This window comes from Rhinatrema bivittatum, chromosome 11 (genome assembly GCF_901001135.1).
Source record: "Rhinatrema bivittatum chromosome 11, aRhiBiv1.1, whole genome shotgun sequence".
Classification (NCBI taxonomy): domain Eukaryota; kingdom Metazoa; phylum Chordata; class Amphibia; order Gymnophiona; family Rhinatrematidae; genus Rhinatrema; species Rhinatrema bivittatum.
In genome coordinates, this window is record NC_042625.1 from 48,697,333 (window position 1) to 48,715,889 (window position 18,557).

The window sequence follows — 18,557 nt, forward strand, 5'->3', positions numbered from 1 at the left end:
TACTCTGAGCGTGGCGACACAACAAGCTATTCAGGGTGCTTCTGACCCGCCTCCGCTGTCACCGCAGCCGGCGGTCCCTGGGGGGGACAAGCCGCGTGAAACAGGGCCATATTTATCGGCTGAAAGCCTGGAGGAGATTTCAGATTCTTCTTCCTCTTCTTCTGCCTTTTCAGGGGATTTTCTTCGTTTTCTTCGCAAAGCTTACAAATCTAAGAAATTTCATAAGAGACATAAGAGTCTCTCATCTGAACAGAGGTTAAGGCCACGTTCCTCAAAAAGGGCTAGGCCCACGGATTTGGGAGTGGGGTCAGCTCCGAAGCGTCCCCTTCGTCGGGGTCCGGATCAGACAATTTTTTCTTTTTCAGATGATTCTGAGCATGGCTCTTTACCTATCCCGGACAAGTCCTTGCCGGAGGGGGATTTAAATGAAGACCCTGCTTTGAGTATTAGTTCAGACCCTCATGTGGCGGATGGGGATGACCCCAAAGTAGTCCGCCTGTTTAGAAGAGAGGAACTTAGTCCCTTAATTCCAGCTATTTTACTGGAATTGGGTCTCTAGGTTCCAGTAAAGGATTCTCAGATGGGTGACATTGACCCAGTGTTGCTTGGCCTTAGAGGTCCCACGACATCATTTCCTTTTCATCTTTCTCTCACTGACCTTATGTACCGGGAGTGGGATACTCCTGAGTTGGGGCTTAAGGTAGCACGAGCCATGGAAAAATTGTATCCATTACCTGAGGAAGCTTTGGAAATTTTAAAATTTCCTAAGGTGGATGCCGCTGTTTCAGCCGTCACTAAGAAAACAACTATTCCAGTAATTGGGGCTACGGCTCTTAAAGATCTCCAAGATCGTAAGCTGGAGGTTCAGCTTAAATGAATTTTTGAGGTTTCTGCTCTTGGTGTACGGGCGGCCATCTGTAGTAGCTTGGCTTTGCGAGCTGGACTAAGATGGGTCTAGGCTTTACAAAACAATTCTTCCCTCTCTGAAGAAGAAGTTGCTCAGGCTGGTAGACTGTAAGATACAGTTGCTTATAGTGCAGATGCTTTATATGATCTCATTAGGAACTCTGCTCGCTCTATTGTTGCTTCTGTATCAGCTCGCAGACTTCTCTGGTTGAGGAATTGGTCTGCAGACGCATCCTCCAAAGCTCAATTAGGGGCTTTACCCTTTAAGGGAAATTATTATTTGGTAAGGAATTGGAAGATTTAATTTTGTCCCTAGGGGAAAATAAGATTCACATATTGCCAGAGGACCGTCCTAGGCCTATAAGCTCTTTTTCATCTCGCTCTCGTTTTCGGTCTAACAGAAGATTTCGTTCTTCTCGTCCGTCGGCTCCTCCAGCTAAACAGTCTTCAGGTAGACAACAGAATTGGTCTCAGTCCTTTTGTGGCCGCCGCTTTGGTAGACCTGGAACTTCCCAAGTCTCAGGAGGTACAAAGTCTGTCCAATGAGATAAGGCCGGTCCTTTCTCCGGTTCCTGTCATAGGGGGCAGGCTGTCTCTGTTTTATGGAGAATGGGCCAGATGTACGTCTGATCAATGGGTTCTGTCAGTGATAAATCAAGGTTACGCTTTAGATTTTGTTCGGTGACTTCACCACCTGTTCCTAATTTCACCGTGTTCTTCCCTACAAAAGCGTCTCATAATCCAAGACTCGCTACAGCATTTAAGCGACCTAGGAGCTATAGTTCCAGTTCCAACATCAGAACATCGGAAAGGTCGTTATTCAGTTTTCTTCGTCGTTCCCAAAAAGGAAGGAACCTTTCGTCCCATTCTCGATCTCAAGATGGTCAACCGTTGTCTAAGGATTCCAAAGTTCCGGATGGAGACTCTTCGGTCTGTCATAGCTTCGGTTCACAGAGGAGAATTTCTAGCATCTCTCGACCTCACCGAAGCTTATCTTCATATCGGCATTCGATCTGATCATCAGAAGTTTCTCAGGTTTTGCATTCTAGGGCAACATTATCAATTCAGGGCTCTCCCGTTCGGATTAGCCACAGCTCCCAAAACATTTACCAAAATGGTTGTGGTGGCCACTCAACTCAGGAAGGAGGGCCTGTTGGTACATCCGTACCTTGACGACTGGTTGATTCAAGCGAAGTCGGAATCTCTTTGTTATTATACAATCAACAGGGTAATCAGCCTTTTGCAGTCTCTAGGCTGGGTGATCAAGGAATACAATTGTCACCTATTACCTTCCCAATCTCTGGAGTTTTTGGGTGCACGGTTCGACACTTGTCAAGGGATAGTGTTCATCCCGGAGCATCGCCTTCTCAAGCTTCAATCACAAATTCGAGACTTTCAGTCTATTCCTATTCCTTGTGTGCGGGATTACTTGATAGTTTTAGGTTCAATGACCTCTACTCTGGAGTTGGTTCCCTGGGCCTTTGCGCACATGAGACCACTTCAGTCTGCATTGCTTTCACGCTGGAATCCGGTTTCGGAACTTTGCCACCTTCCCCTTCCTCTTACAGAGACGGCTCATTCCAGTCTAGATTGGTGGTTACAGACAGCGAATCTGCAACGACGTGTACCACTAGAGATTCCGGAATGGACTGTGGTCACTACCGACGCCAGTCTTTCAGGCTGGGGAGCGGTATGTCAGAATACATCTGTTCAGGGTCAGTGGTCTGAAGAGGAAGCGCAGTGGTCGATCAGTCTTTTAGAGACCAGAGCAGTTCGTTTAGCCTTAATCGCTCTTCAACCTCTCCTTTGCGGGAAGTCGGTTCAGGTTCTTTCTGACAATGCGACCACGGTAGCGTACATCAACCGTCAGGGAGGAACCCGAAGCTTCCTGGTAGCTCAGGAAGCACAACAGCTGATCGCCTGGGCGGAGCAACATCTGCTCAGCATCGCAGCCTCACACATTGCTGGGGTGGACAACATTCAAGCCGACTTTCTCAGTCGGCATCATCTCGACCCAGGCGAGTGGAAACTGTGCGAGGAAGCCTATCAAATGATATGCAACAGATGGTCCACTCCGGCAATGGATTTCATGGCCACATTTCAGAATGCCAAAGCCCCTCTGTTCTTCAGCCGCAGGAGGGAAAGAGGAGCGGAAGGAGTAGATGCTCTGGTACTTCCTTGGCCAAGGGATGTTCTTCTCTACGTATTCCCTCCCTGGCCTCTAATCGGCAAGGTTCTGCGTCTGATAGAAATTCAACAAGTCGACGTTGTCTTAGTGGCTCCGGAGTGGCCACGCCATCGGTGGTTCATGGACCTGGTCAGACTAGCACTGGACGGTCCCCTTCGATTTTGAGATCTTCCCTGCCTTCTGTCTCAGGGTCCGGTTTGTTTGGAAGAGGTCGAACGCTTCTCTCTAGCGGCATGGCTTTTGAGAGGCGTCGGTTAAAGAATAAAGGTTATTCAGATGCTGTAGTGACTACTTTATTGCATTCTAGAAAACCTTCTACATCTTTGGCTTATGCAAGGGTGTGGAAGGTTTTTGAATCTTGGTGTAATGAGCATCAAGTAGATCCAGTTCACTCTTTGGTATCTGATATTTTATCTTTTTTACAAGACGGTTTAGCCAAGGGTTTGTCCTGTAGTTCCTTACAGGTACAAGTAGCAGCGCTTGGATGTTTTCGTGGTAAGGTTTAGGGTTTATCCTTGGCTGCGCATCCGGATGTAGCGCGTTTTCTCAAAGGTGCGCAACACCTACGTCCTCCATTTCGGAATCCTTGTCCTGCTTGGAGTTTGAATTTGGTTCTTAGGGCTCTGTGTTCGGCTCCCTTTGAACCCCTCAATCATGCGACTTTGAAGGATCTCACATTGAAGGTAGTGTTTCTTGTGGCCATTTCTTCAGCTCGTAGAATTTGAGTTGCAGGCCTTGTCTTGCAGAGAGCCTTTCCTTAGAATTTCTGATACAGGAATTTCATTATGGACTGTACCATCTTTTTTACCTAAGGTAGTATCTTCTTTCCATTTAAATCAGTCCATAGAGCTTCTGGCTTTTCCGTCTTTAGATCGTTTGGATCCTTCCTGTAGGGATCTTAGAAAATTGGATGTACGACGAGCTCTGTTGCGTTATCTTGAAGTTACAAACAATTTTCGATTGTCTGATCATTTGTTTGTTTTGTGGAGTGGCCCTCGCAAAGGTCATAAGGTTTCGAAAGCTACGATTGCTCGTTGGTTAAAAGAGACAATTCGTTCAGCTTATCTTCTAGCTCTTCGTGACCTTCCTGAAGGGTTGAGAGCTCATTCTACTAGGTCACAGGCTACCTCTTGGGCAGAATGTCAGTTAGTTTCTCCTCAGGAGATTTGTAAAGCAGCGACTTGGAAGTCGTTGCATACTTTTGCTCGTCATTACCGCTTGGATGTTCACGCTCCAAGTTCAGCAGCCTTTGGAGAGAGTGTTCTCCGAGCTGGACTCTCTGGGTCCCACCCTAATTGAATCAGCTCTGGTACATCCCAGGGTCTGGACTGATCCAGGTACGTACAGGGAAAGGAAAATTGGTTCTTACCTGCTAATTTTCGTTCCTGTAGTACCATGGATCAGTCCAGACGCCCACCCTTTATGTCTGTGTATTATATTTGTCTTTTCGGAGAGTCCACTCGTTCACAGTTTGGGTGATTAAACTGCCTTTCATGCTGTCTATTTTTCGTAATATTTTCTTGTTTATTCCCAAGATTTTCTTTTGGGATTCTGCTTCCATTTAGGACTTGTGAGTTGGAAATTTGTTCTCCTATTTAGATAGCTAGTTAATATGTTAGTAGTTAAATTTCTGCTTTGATACTGCTCAATACTGATTGACTGCAGGTGGTGCTCCAGGGTATACGTCAGAGTCATTAGAATGTTTTCTCTGCCTCCCTCTGCTGGATTGATGACATAACCCAGGGTCTGGACTGATCCATGGTACTACAGGAACGAAAATTAGCAGGTAAGAACCTATTTTCCTTTAATGACCATGGAGTGAAGTTTCTTGGCTACATCAGGTTTTGTTTGCGGTGATGATCTGGAACCAGAACAAACAATTGCCTTCAGTTAGTTTAGCTTTGACGTTGGATACTGAAGAGCTCAAGCTATACCAGACCCCTGTAGAGAGAGTGAAGTCAGCTTTGAGCTTTTTTCCTGTCTCCATCTTCTGGCAGGAGAACATAACCATTTGTTTGGACTGGTCTGGCAGTGCTCAAGGAAATGAAATTATCAGGCAAGTTTTAATTTTACCTTAGTTACTTTTCAGTTAAGCAAACAGAAGGGTCTTCCTCTGCCTTCTTTCTCAGATTCAGAATGTGTAGCGGGATCTGGAGCACTCTTATGGTTACAAGATAAGTCTTACTTAGATTTTGCATGTTCAGCTCTGTTGAGAGTTTATGGTCATGTGACTTCACATGCTGTTTTAAGGTGGATTTATGTTTTTTTTTATTGATTCAAGTTTGGATTGCATCTCACAGAAAAAGGCCCCATGCGATTTGCAGACAGCATAAATACAATACACGGCATCTTACAGTCCATAAATTACAACATCACAGCCTAGACTAGAGGGTTTTGTTGGTAAAACATCCACCCAGGTTGTAATATCTGTAGTAATTTTGTGATGTAACACTTGTCAGTGATTTTGCTTTTGGCAATATTAAAGCTAGTATTAAAAAAGGGCTCAAGTCGCATGCCCGGCAGAGCCAGTGGAGCTGGAGATGATACACGCCAGCTCTTGGGGTTGGAAGAGGGGAGGAAAGGGAAGATGGCTGCAGTGACCACTTGCTGGCAGAAGAATGGCACCAAAGGCTTAGCCTTGGAAGAGACTTCACTCCAGAGTTAGGCCAGAAAGGAAACTCTTGTCTTCCAGACATAACTGTTTGGGAGAGGGGGTTAAGAAGTAGGAATAAAAGGCAAAACTTGTTTGTGATTCCTCTTAATAAACGTAAGAGTGCCTCACTGGTGCCATTTATATTTGCAATATTTCTCATCTCCTGAGCCAAGGAAAGCTGGGGCCTCTGTGTTTAAACCTGATCTCCTTGTGTTTTCAGTGTGGCGGTACAACTCACGTTTTGCGCCTGAGCTGGTCCCCCGATGGTCATTACCTGGTCTCTGCTCACGCGATGAATAACTCTGGCCCTACCGCTCAGATCATCGAACGCGATGGCTGGAAGACCAACATGGACTTTGTGGGTCACCGCAAGGCCGTGACCGTGGTGGTGAGCAGAACATGCAATGTGTCAGTCCGTTTCTCTGCTACGGGGGCTCCGAAACATGGGGCAGGCAGGCTGCAGTGCGTGCTCAAACAGTAATAGAAATCAATGTTGTTTAGCAGAAGTGGAACGGAAGTGAAGTGATTTGCTTTGAGGAGCTGGTGTACCAACATGTCACTATTTAGTAGAAATGATTTTGGAAATATGACGCATCATATTTTCATTAAAAGAGTCCTGCATCGGGGACTTGGAGGGAACTTTGCTGAATGCTGGTACAGAAGGAGAGATGTTGTTACTGTTCATACCCCAGATCAGTCCATACTCCTGGGTTTTGCACCGCTGCCAGCAGATGGAGACAGAAAAGAAAAGCTTTACTGACACTGCTACTTAATCTAGTGCCACCTGCAGTCCCTCAGTATTTCTCTCACCCTTAGATGGTAGAGGCTTAAAACCTGTAGTCTGGAGTTTAAAAAAAAAAAAAAGGAAGATATATTTCTTTCAGGAGCTTCCTCCTAGGGGGGTTGTTAGGTCCCAGGTGGGGGCTATACTCCTTGGTTGAGGTGGAATTGGTGACCCTTGGTGCTGACTCGTCCTTGGACACTGAGGGGGTTTTGATTAGCTGGTGATCCAGTTCCCGCGATCACCTGGAAAGCCCTCAGGAAACAGCAGCCACTCTGCAGCATTCAGGAAAGTACCTTTGTCTATCTATTGAAAAAAAAAGAAACAACCTGATTGTTTTACACAGCAACTTGGAGAGGGTTTCTCCACATTGGCTGGTTCTGTGAGTGATCGGTGATCACACTAGGCACAGGTGAGAACCGGCGGTAGCTGGGGGTTCCAGCATTAATGAGGAGGCAGTGCATGTGGGACACACATGGTGCCAGCTAAGGTTCATGGCAAGGCCTGCCACTCGTGTGGGAATATGTACTCTTGTCTCAACCATGCAAATTTGTGTGCACTACGTTTTGTTACCTGTAAGGTTGTATTGAAAAATATTTCAAAAGGCAAGAGAATCCCGGCATACCAGCCTGCTGTATCTCTTCTGTGCCAGCAGATAAATACCACTGGAGTTCAGCATGCAGTACCTCACTCTTTCATGCACATGTATTGGAGAAGTTACTTAGCCGATAATTTTGTTTCCCTGTACGTACCCGGATCAGTCCAGACACCTGGGTTGTGACTCCGCACCAGCAGATGGAGACAGAGCAAAACTTGACGGGCTCCCTACATATAGTAAGTTGCCACCCACAGCCCCTCAGTCTTTCTCTGAGATGGGGCAGGTCCACCCACAGTCTCTGGGATCCCTGGGGTTTTAGTTAGTCAGGGATAGAAAAAAAAAAAAAAGAGAAAAGGGTAGTTGTAGAAATTAAAGCTTCCCTTACTTTAAAAAAAAAAAAAAATTTACTTAAAGAATATAGAAGAAGGCTCCCGTCGGTGGTTCCTCCCAGGGGGGTTTGGCAGGTCCTGAGGGGACCATCCCCTCCTGGTTGAGGCCGCTGCTGAGGGTCGAGGACCCAGCCGTGCCTGGCAGCAGCGTCGGGGGTGACACCGGGGAACCCGGTTCACTCACCCCCGGTGGAGCGGAAACTTCAGCACCTGGGCCAGCGGCTAAGTATAAAAAAAAAAAAAGTTTAGCGATTTTGTTTTTTTCCACGCCACCTCTCCCTCTCTCTCTCTATCGGCGGGGCGCTTCGTTGGGGGGGAGGATTTTTGGGGGTTAGAGTCGGCGAATTTTTCTTCCAGCTCAGGTCCGGGATGCCTATCGGGGCAGCTTGCCGCGCGTGCGGGTCTCCCGCGACGGCATGTGTTCAAATTGTATCACCGGGGGCGAGGGGCCGTCGGGGGGGCCGTTCCCGGGCGTCCCGTTCGCCACCGTGCGCCGTGTCCTCAGAAGTCGGGGGGCCGGATCCGTTCCCGCTTAGCGCGGGAACGGTGGCCATTTTGAATTCAGTCCGGGAGGCCACGAGGAGAGCCATGGATCATGGCGGCCAGCCACCTCCGCTTTCTCCCCAGCCTCGGGTCTCGGGGGGGGGGGGAACCACGGGGGGGCCTAGAATCTGGAAATTTAGTCTCGGGGGAGGGATCCTCGGACTTGGAGGAGTCCTTCTCCGAGGATTTTGCCTTTTTATTAAAAAAGTTGGCGAAGTACAAGCGGTCCAAACACAAGCCCGGGAGGGTCCCAGGGGGCAGGGAGGGACGCTCCCACCCCCATAAGAGGTCGGCCCGACATAGGGAATTGTCGGACCCACCCAAGGAGAAGAGACCGTCGCGAGGTGTCCCTCGGGACTCGGCAACGGAGTCTACCTCCTCCTCGGAGGAGGGGTCGGTCTCGGGGACCACAGGAGGGCCTGAGGGGCCCGATGACCAGGGTCCAGCCCAGCCGGGCGCTGGCAAGGGAACACTGGCAGCGGATGGGGATGATCCCAAAATCGTGCGGCTCTTCAGAAGAGATGAGCTATCCCCCCTTATTCCGGCGATCCTCGAGGAGCTCGGGGTAGAGGCCCCGTCAGGGTGCTAATATGGATCCGGTGCTCCTAGGCCTCGCTGGGCCTCGGGTAGCTTTCCAGTTTCATTTTTCTGCCTCCGATATTCTCTTTTGAGAATGGGATACCCCGGAATTGGGTCTTAAGGTGAGTAAGGCCATGGACAAGCTGTATCCTCTGCCTGAGGATGTCTTGGAGTTACTGCGCCTCCCGCGAGTGGACGCCGCGGTGTCGGCGGTAACAAAGAGGTCTACCATCCCCGTCACAGGCGCCACAGCGCTCAGAGATATCCAAGATCGGAAGCTGGAGGTACAACTCAAAAAGGTTTTTGAAGTATCCGCCCTGGGAGTCAGAGCGGCCATTTGCAGTAATTTTGCGTTGCGGGCTGGCCTCCGCTGGGCCCAAAACTTACAGGCGAATGCTGATCTCTCAGATGGGGAGGCCTCACAGGCGGATCACTTGGAGGCGGTGATAGCTTACAGCGCAGATGCCATGCACGATTTGCTGAGGACTTTGGCCAGGGCTATGGTGTCGGCGGTCTCAGCTCGCCGTCTCCTCTGGCTCCGTAACTGGGCTGCGGATGGTACGTCTAAGGCTCACTTGGGCTCCTTGCCGTTTAAGGGGAAGTTACTGTTTGGAAAGCAACTGGACGATCTGATGCAGTTCCTGAGCGAGAACAAGGCTTTTAAGTTGCCGGAGGACAGACCCAGACCTAGGTCCAACTTCTCATCCAGGAACCGTTTTCGACCTAACCGGCGCCAGAGACCGCAAAGATCAACTGGGGGGGGTCAGTCCTACCGATCGGGCTCTGCCAGATCCTCCTCATGGTCTCAGTCCTTTCGAGGGAAGAAGTTCAACAGAACAGGTGGGCCCTCGTCGGGATCGGGGTCTAAGTCGGCCCAATGAAACGAGAAGGGTTCATTCCTCACTGCAGCTTCAGGAAGCCGTACCAGCGTGGGGGCGAGGCTCGAGCAGTTTTACGAGGAATGGACCAAGATAACTTCAGACCAGTGGGTCCTAGGCGTGATAAGGCACGGTTACGCGTTATATTTTGCACGTCTGCCGGGGGACAAGTTTCTCGTATCTCCCTGCAAGGCTATCGACAAGCGCGCAGCCGTACGGGCGACCCTCCAGCGCCTGGAAGCTCTGGGCGCCATTACTCCCGTTCCATCGAGGCAACGGGGCATGGGAAGGTACTCCATTTACTTTGTGGTCCCAAAGAAAGACGGCGCGTTCCGTCCAATCCTCGACCTAAAAGGGATCAACAGGTGCCTTCGTGTTCCGAGTTTCAAGATGGAGACGATCCGCTCGGTGGTGGCCTCGGTTCGTCCGGGCGAGTTCTTTGCGTCGCTGGATCTTACGGAGGCGTATCTGCACATCGGGATTCAGCCGGCCTATCACAGATATTTGAGGTTTTGCATCCTAGGCAGACACTATCAATTCAGGGCTCTTCCCTTCGGCCTCGCCACGGCTCCACGCACCTTTACCAAGATTATGGTGGTGGTGGCTGCCCAGCTCCGGAGGGAAGGGCTCCTGGTACACCCTTACCTAGACGATTGGCTCATTCGGGCCAAATCCGAGGTCGAGTGCCAGCGGGCGATTGCCAAGGTCCTGCAGCTCTTGCAATCTCTCGGCTGGGTGGTCAACCTAGCCAAGAGTCATCTACAGCCTACCCAGAGGTTAGAATACCTGGGGGCCCTGTTCGACACCGAAAGGGCCAGGGTGTCTCTGACCCAGGAGAGAGTGGTCAAGCTTCAGAGTCAGGTGAGACGACTGCTGTCCTTGAGGTGCCCGCTGGTATGCGATTACCTGATGGTTTTGGGCTCCATGGCATCGACGCTCGCCTTGGTCCCCTGGGCTTTTGCTCATCTGCAACCGTTACAATCAGCGTTACTTTCCCGCTGGAAGCCGGCATCGGAGGAGTTTCATCGTCCACTGCCCCTCACAGTCCGTGCCAGGACCAGCCTGCAGTGGTGGCTCTTCACTGACCATCTGACGTGCGGAGTGTCGCTGCTCATGCCCAGGTGGACTGTGGTTACGACGGACGCCAGTCTATCTGGTTGGGGAGCGGTCTGTGGGGGACGCTCAGTGCAAGGTTGGTGGTCGATCCAGCAGTCGCTGTGGTCCATCAACCGGTTAGAGACCAGGGCGGTAGTGTTGGCGTTGCGAGCCTTTCTTCCCTGGATACGGGGCCGGGTGGTCCGGGTTCTGTCGGACAACGCGACCACGGTGGCCTATATCAATCGCCAGGGAGGAACACGGAGTCAGCACGTGGCGGAGGAGGCGAGTCAGTTGATGTGCTGGGCGGAGCGACACCTCAGCAGCATCGCGGCGTCTCACATCACCGGTGTAGACAACATCCAAGCGGACTTCCTCAGCCGACATCGGTTGGATCCAGGAGAATGGGAACTACCGGAGGTAGCGTATCGTCTCATCTGTGCCAGGTGGGGAACCCCTCGCCTGGATCTGATAGCCACTGCTCACAATTCAAAGGCTCCGCGGTTCTTCAGTCGGCGGAGAGAGCGGGGAGCAGAAGGAGTCGATGCACTGGTGCTCCCCTGGCCCTCGGACGTGTTGCTATATGTATTCCCTCCGTGGCCTCTGATAGGCAAGGTCCTACGGCGAATCGAGTTACATCTGTCGGAGGTGATCTTGGTAGCGCCGGAGTGGCCAAGGCGCCCGTGGTTCGCGGACCTCGTTCAGCTTGCGGCGGAGCCTCCGCTTCAGTTTCACGGAGACACGATCATCCTTCGTCAAGGCCCGTCTGTTTGGAGGATGCGGATCACTTTTGTCTCGCGGCTTGGCTTTTGAAAGGGCACGCTTGAAGGCTAAGGGGTACTCCGAGGTAGTGATCACTACCTTGTTGAGAGCTAGAAAGCAGTCTACGTCCTTAACTTATATGCGGGTTTGGACTGTCTTCGAGGATTGGTGTAGTTCTCGCAAAGTAAACCCTATCCGGCCAGCTGTGCCTGAGGTCCTGGCTTTCCTCCAAGAGGGCCTCTCGAAGGGACTGTCCTGGAGTACCCTAAAGGTCCAGATAGCTGCACTTGGTTGTCTCAGAGGTAAGGTCCAGGGGGTGTCCTTGGCTTGCCATCCGGATGTGACGCGTTTTCTTCGTGGGGCTAAACATTTACGCCCACTGGTACGTAATCCGTGCCCATCCTGGAATTTAAACTGTGTTCTGTCAGCTCTTTGTGGAGCACCGTTCGAGCCGATCAAGCGGGCGACACTGAAGGATCTTACTTTGAAAACGGTGTTTCTGGTCGCAATTTCGTCCGCTCGTCGAGTCTCGGAACTTCAGGCTCTGTCTTGTAGGGAGCCATTCTTGCGTTTTTCGGAGGCCGGAGTTTCTCTGCGAACTGTACCGTCTTTTTTGCCGAAAGTGGTATCCTCTTTTCACTTGAACCAGTCTGTGGACCTTCCGGGGTTCTCGGCCATGGATCAGGTGGACAAGGGGTCGAAGGAGTTAAGGAAACTCGATGTCCGCAGGATTCTGATCCGTTATCTGGAGGTTACGAATCCTTTCCGGGTTTCTGACCATCTGTTTGTTCTTTGTTCAGGGTCTCGCAGGGGTTCTGCGGCTTCGCGGGCCACGATTGCGCGTTGGCTCAAGGAGGCGATTGGTTCGGCATATCTTCTGCAGGGCAAGTTGGCGCCTAAGGGGCTTCGAGCTCATTCGACTCGGGCGCAAGCCACGTCCTGGGCTGAGGCTTCTCAGGTGTCCACGCAGGAGATCTGTAGAGCAGCGACATGGAAGTCGTTGCATACTTTTACTAGGCATTACAGGCTTGATGTCCAGGCAGCTGAGTCTCAAGGGTTTGGGGCGAGTGTTCTCCGAGCGGGACTCTCTGCTTCCCACTCTCGGAAATTAGCTCTGGTACATCTCAGGTGTCTGGACTGATCCGGGTACGTACAGGGAAAGGAAAATTAGTTCTTACCTGATTTTCGTTCCTGTAGTACCACGGATCAGTCCAGGCTCCCACCCGTCTGTTTTTTGTTATTGATGGATAGAGGGAGAGTCCGCTCGGTTGAATTAAGTCCTCGTTTATTCCTGTTGCGATTACTGCAGTGTTTGAATTTGGTACCAGGCCGTTTGCTTCTGGTTCTGACGTTTTCGATTCCAGCCGGGGGGGCTGTTGTGAATCGGTCAAAGTTATAGCTTTTTATAGTTAGTTAGTCTGGCATTTTGTTGCTTTGACATTCCGTTCGACTGAGGGGCTGTGGGTGGCACCTTACTATATGTAGGGAGCCCGTCAAGTTTTGCTCTGTCTCCATCTGCTGGTGCGGAGTCACAACCCAGGTGTCTGGACTGATCCGTGGTACTACAGGAACGAAAATTATCAGGTAAGAACTAATTTTCCTTTTCCTTAGTGTAGATAGGGCCAATGGGTTATGTGCCAATGGGTTATGTGCTCCCCTGCTAGTGGATGGAGATGGAGTCAGGTTTCAAAGCTGACGTCACCTTAGATATATCCCTGCAGTGACTTCATCCGTTCAGTATTCTCTTCAAAAGCCATTGTGGACTTACTATAGAAAAACTTGAATACAATTTAATAACTTGATTAAGAACTTGATTAAAAACTTGATTAAAACTGATGACTGTAACTGTACTCAACCAAACATAAGTGCTGAATCCCAGCAATATTATAGATGCCCAGATCTAGGGATAGGGTGATGGCTTACCCGAGATCTCTTTGGGATTGAGATTCATGTGCGATTCCTTGGCACTGTTCATGGGCAGCCATGGGCGGGATGCTAAGTCCATCTGTCTGCATTAAGGAAAACAAAATTATCAGGTATGTAATTTCTCCATTTCCTAGCGTGTAGCCAGATGGACTCAGGACCAATGGGATGTACAAAAGCTACTCCCAAAAGGGGCAGGAGGCTGCTCGTGGTCTGGTTAGCACTGCCCTCGCAAAGGCTGCATCTTCTCTGGCTTGGACATCCAGGCAATAGAACTTGGAGAAGGTGTGCAAGGAAGACCGTCGCTGCTCGGCAGATGTTGACGGGAGACAGTAGCTTAGCTTCTGCCCAGGATGCTGCCTGGACCCTAGTGGAATGAGCTTTAACCTGAAGGGGTAAAAGCTTCCCTGCCTCTACATAAGCTTCCATGATCACTTCTTTGATCCAGTGAGTTATATGGTAGCTTGCAAAGCTGCTTTGCCTTGTTTCCTTCCACTGTGAAGAACAAACAAGCGGTCCGTCTTGCGTACCGGTTCTGTATGCTCTAGATACCATACTAACAGCCTACTGACATTTGAAGATTACTGCCTCTTACCCCACTTATCTATCTAGGGACGGTAAGGAAATGGACTGTTCCCTGTACGTACCTGGATCAGTCCAGACCATGGGTTGAGCCTCCTGTCCAGCAGATGGAGACAGACCAAAACTGAAAGGGTATCCTATATGAGGAAAGAGCCTACCCTGTAGCCCTTCAGTATTTGTCTGTCTCCAGCAGATGGAACAGCTCACCCTGTGGCTCCCTGTTTGTCTTCTTCTTTGTCCCTTTTGGGGACTTTTCTGTCTTAGTTTCTAACACTGTTTGGATCAAGCAAGTATTTACGGCAGCAGTGGGGAGAGGGACTGGCACCACCAGTATCACCCACACAGGTCACCGGGAAGGGAACCTAGGCTGATAATAATCAAGGGGCAAAGCCCCCCTAGGAACCCCAAGAGCAAGGGAGACAGAAGTGTCTGCCCTAAACACAGTCAGTGAGAAAAGTTCTCAAAACAAATTTTTTTTTTTTTTTATTAATATGAAGTAGACAAAAAAGGTACTTGCGTGAGCTTGCCCCAAAGAAAAGAGGAGACAGAGAGGGCAAGCTAAACAGGGAACCGAGAGAGTGAGATGTTCCAGCTGCTGGAGACAGTTGAATACTGAGGGTTCCGGGGTAGGTTCTGTCCTTATATGGGCAGCCTCAGAATTCTTAACTGTCTCCACCTGCTGGAACGGGGGCTTAACCCATGGTCTGGACTGATCCGGGTACGTACAGGGAACCCTTCTTTCTTCAGTACCACCACTACGACTACCATAATTTTGGAGAATGTTCTGGGGGCGGTTGTCAGGCTGAAGGGCAATGCTTGGAACTGATAATGGCGGCCCAGTACTGCAAAGCGTAGGAAACACTGGTGGACTTGATGGATTGGGATATGAAGGTAGGCCTCCGAGATGTCCAGGGATGTTAAGAACCCTCCTGGTTGTACTCCCATTATTACGGAGTGAAGAGTTTCCATGAAGAAGTGAATTACCAGCAGACGATTATTGACACTCTTGAGATCCAAGATGGGGCGACATGAACCCTCCTTGGGTACGATGAAATAGATTTTCCTGGGGTGTAGGTACCGGGGTCATAGCCCTCAAACTGAGGAGCCTTATCAATGTGGATTCCACTGCCGGTTTTTTGTGCTGGGAGTGGCAAGGTGATATAATGAACATGTCCCGAGGAATGCTGCTAAATTCTAGAGCTTATCCTTCTCATATGATGTCCAGTACCCATTTGTCCGTCGTGATCTCGACCCACCTTTGATAGAAGAGGGATAGTCTGCCCCCTATCTCCTTGTCCTGTGGATGGGTCGACCAAACTTCATTGAGAAGTTCAGTTTGAACCTGAGCTGGAACCAGTTCCTTTTTTTGGTTGTTGGCTCTGAAAAGGTGGAGACCTTCCCAAGAGCCGAGATGTCTGAAATGATGAGTTTCTGTAGGGCCAGAAGTGCTGGGAGCCCCTGGCCCGACCCCCTCATGGGCGAGGGGTGCTGTGATCTCCTTTTCTTATCTTCCGGTAGCCGAGGCACTGGAGATTCACCCCACTTACTGGCTAGCTTTTTCAATTCGCCTCCGAATAGAAGGGATCCCTAAAGGGCATCTTTGTGAGGTTTGCCTTAGAGGTCACGTCTGCTGACCAGTTTCGCAGCCATAGCTGTTTTCTGGCAGCTGCCACTGAGGCTACTCCTCTGGTTGAGGTACACAGTAGGTCAGAGCTTGCATCCACAAGGAAGGCCGCGGTGGGCGCCATCGCCTCTCTGGGATGCACCCCTGAGCTAGCTACCTTTCTCGAGAGAAGCAGATATGAACGAGCCACCAGGGCTTTGCAGTGTCATTGCTGTCGCGTCAAAGGCTTGCTTAAGGATGGACTCCAACCGCCTCTCGTTTGCATCCTTCAAGGCCGCTCCTCCCTCTACTGGGATAGTTGTTCGCTTCGAGATGGCACAGGCCAGGGCTTCCACTTTCGGGAAACGCAGGCATTCTTTGGCCTCCAGGTCCAGAGGGTACAAGGCCTCCAAGGCCCGACCTTCTTTAAAACTGGCTTCCGGGGTATCCCACTCCAGGTCAATCAACTCCTGGATGGCTTCTAGCATCGGGAAGTAGCAAGAGGCTTTCCGTAAAGACACCTGGATGGGATTCTTCTTTGATTCCGACATAGGCTCCATGCTAGGAACTTCCAGAATCTTCAAGGTCTGGGAGACCAGGCCTGGCAATTCATCTCTGTGGAAAAACCATAGCATGGTCCGGTATGGCTTCAGGCTGGAGGGTATTTCCCCGTACTCCAATGAGTCTGCATCCCCATCGTCGTCCGTGGTATCTGGGTCCCTATCAGGGATACCTTTGGTGAGGCAAGGCATGTCCCAAGGCATGCTGATAGGGCTGGGAGAACGAGGCCTTCCCAGCTGGGGCTCAGACTGGGCAGGGCAGCAGCTGACTGCACCTGAACCAAAGGCTTGAAGGCTCTGAAAGAATTCCACCCAAGAAAAGGTCGCTGGGTAAAAGGTCGCCGGGTCCATACCTAGCCCAGGAGGAAAAGGGGTAGGGGCTGCTGAACTGCCCTCTCCCGGGGAGGATGCAGCCCTGGGATTGCTCCGATCCGGGGTGCTACTAGATAAGGTTGTGGCTGACCCGTCCTCCGACTGGGAGGGGTCGGGCTTGGAGAAGTTCTGAGAGTCCAGCCCTCCCTGGGCTTCCTCGCAGTACTGACACACAGGAAGGATTCTAGGTCAGACTGTGCAGCCCTAATATGGCAGGCAGCATAAAGGGAGTGTCACTTGTACTTCTTTGTGCTGGAGCCATAGTTAACTGTAGATTGTAGCCAGTTAGCGCCTCAGCTTGAGAGCGCACAAATCCGCCTCGACGCATGTAAGTATAAACGTCCAGTTGTGCGCGAATGTATGCGTGTACTCATGTGCACAGGTGTGTGTGCACTTATGTGCGCGCTAGGCACTCAAGGCTGGCCCGCACCACACGTACTGATGGTCAATGGGGAAAAATGGCGCAGCACCAAACTGCACGCAAGATGGTGCCGCCACGGCCTGCCATGTGGAGTGCCCGCCAAGTCTGAAGCGGGGTCTAGCCCATCTGGGGGCCGTTCAACCCACTCGGAAACCCCCTTTCCCTGTACATAGCTGGATTAGTCCAGACTGTGGGTTATGCCTTCCATCCATCAGATGGAGACAGAGGAAAACTTGAAGGGCACCCTCTCTTAACCCGGTGTGCCACCTGCATCCCTTCAGTATTTCTCTGTCTCCAGCAGATGGAGGTGTTGCAAATTCTACAGTCTTGCTCTGATTTTAGGGTTGGGACTATATCCCTTTAAAAAAAAAAAAAAAAGAGATTTTGCTTCTTGTACTTTACAACGAATCAAGCTTAAAATACCAAGCAAGGAGACCGGAGGAAAGACTTACCGAAGCCCCTCCACGGCTCTGATTCGGAGGAGTTCTTCTTTACTTACCTGGGCTCGGCACTTACCGGCTGAGTACAGAGATGGTCTCTGGCTTCGGGGTAGAGGGCATAGGCCATCACCGCCGCGCTCTGCTTCCTGCACCCACTGCCTTTCAGCTGCTTCAGCAGCAAAGTCCACGCTGGGAGCTGGCTACCGGACTAAGGCACACCTCTGAGGGATCTTGGAAATCAGGAATTCTCAAACTGGGGCAGGGACCATTAGGTATCACCGCAGGAGAGTGGGGCTCAGTCTTTCTCCAATTTAAAGGTAAAATTTCCTCTCCTAAATAGTACTGTGTTCCCGATAGGGAATGCACAATACACATCTGCTAGGAGACGGAGAAATACTGAAGGGCTGAGGTCACTGCAGGAGTATATCTAGGGTGACGTTAGCTTTGAAACCTGACTCTGTCTCCATCTGCTAGCAGAGAAGCTAGCCTGAGTCCATCTGGCTACACGCTAGGAAATCAGCATGTTCTCTTTAGAAATGGAGAGACTGCAGCATTCCCACAGGATTTTGTATTTGCACATTTGAGAATTCCAAATGTAGGCTAAGATCAGGTCAGAGATCCTGCACGTGCTTCATAAGTGACCACAGGGGACTTTGCACTGTCTTATTGTTGTAATAATCCAGGTGCAATATCGGCATTACAGTAGTTACAAGGGTTCCCGGTACCAAGTATTCCGAAATGGGGTGAGCCAATTGTCTGTGTATAAACCCACGTCACTTCTTAAAGGACTGGACGTTTTAAGGTGAACTGGCCAAATCCATTGTGTCATTGTCTGCAGTGAGATATAAAGGCCTTATTTTTCAGCAGGAAAAAAAACAAATCTAAAAGACATTTTTTTCTGTTTTTGTTTTGTTTTTTTTGTAGAAATTCAATCCAAAAATCTTCAAAAAGAAGCAAAAGAATGGGAGCGCCCCAAAACCCAGTTGCCCTTACTGCTGCTGTGCGGTGGGAAGCAAAGACCGTTCCCTCTCCGTCTGGGTGAGCCACCCTTTCCCACCCTACAGGCAGAGCAGACAGCACTGAATGCCAGCTTTGATTGTCATTGATACCTTGGATTTGCTGAAAAAAGGATGACTTTGGGGAAAATTCATTCAATTAAGCTATAAAAGGCTTTGTCGTCAGCAAACGTGTGCCAAACATAAGGTCATGTCCCGCAGCACTGGGCAGCTACCTTACATATACAACAAGAGTGCTAGAGAACCCTGGGCAAACGCCTGCTGTCGC

At 50.3% G+C, this 18,557-nt stretch overlaps 1 protein-coding gene across 3 annotated transcripts in view; it reads left to right on the forward strand.

Moving 5' to 3' along the window:
- LOC115100518 (protein HIRA) overlaps positions 1-18,557 on the forward strand; it is a 105,546-nt gene that overhangs the window by 29,997 nt on the left and 56,992 nt on the right. For all 3 annotated transcript variants that reach the window (XM_029618993.1, XM_029618994.1, XM_029618995.1), the window contains 2 exons: positions 5,968-6,135; positions 18,198-18,311. In XM_029618993.1, the coding sequence (XP_029474853.1) occupies positions 5,968-6,135; positions 18,198-18,311 (282 nt within the window). The remainder of the gene's footprint in view (positions 1-5,967; positions 6,136-18,197; positions 18,312-18,557) is intronic.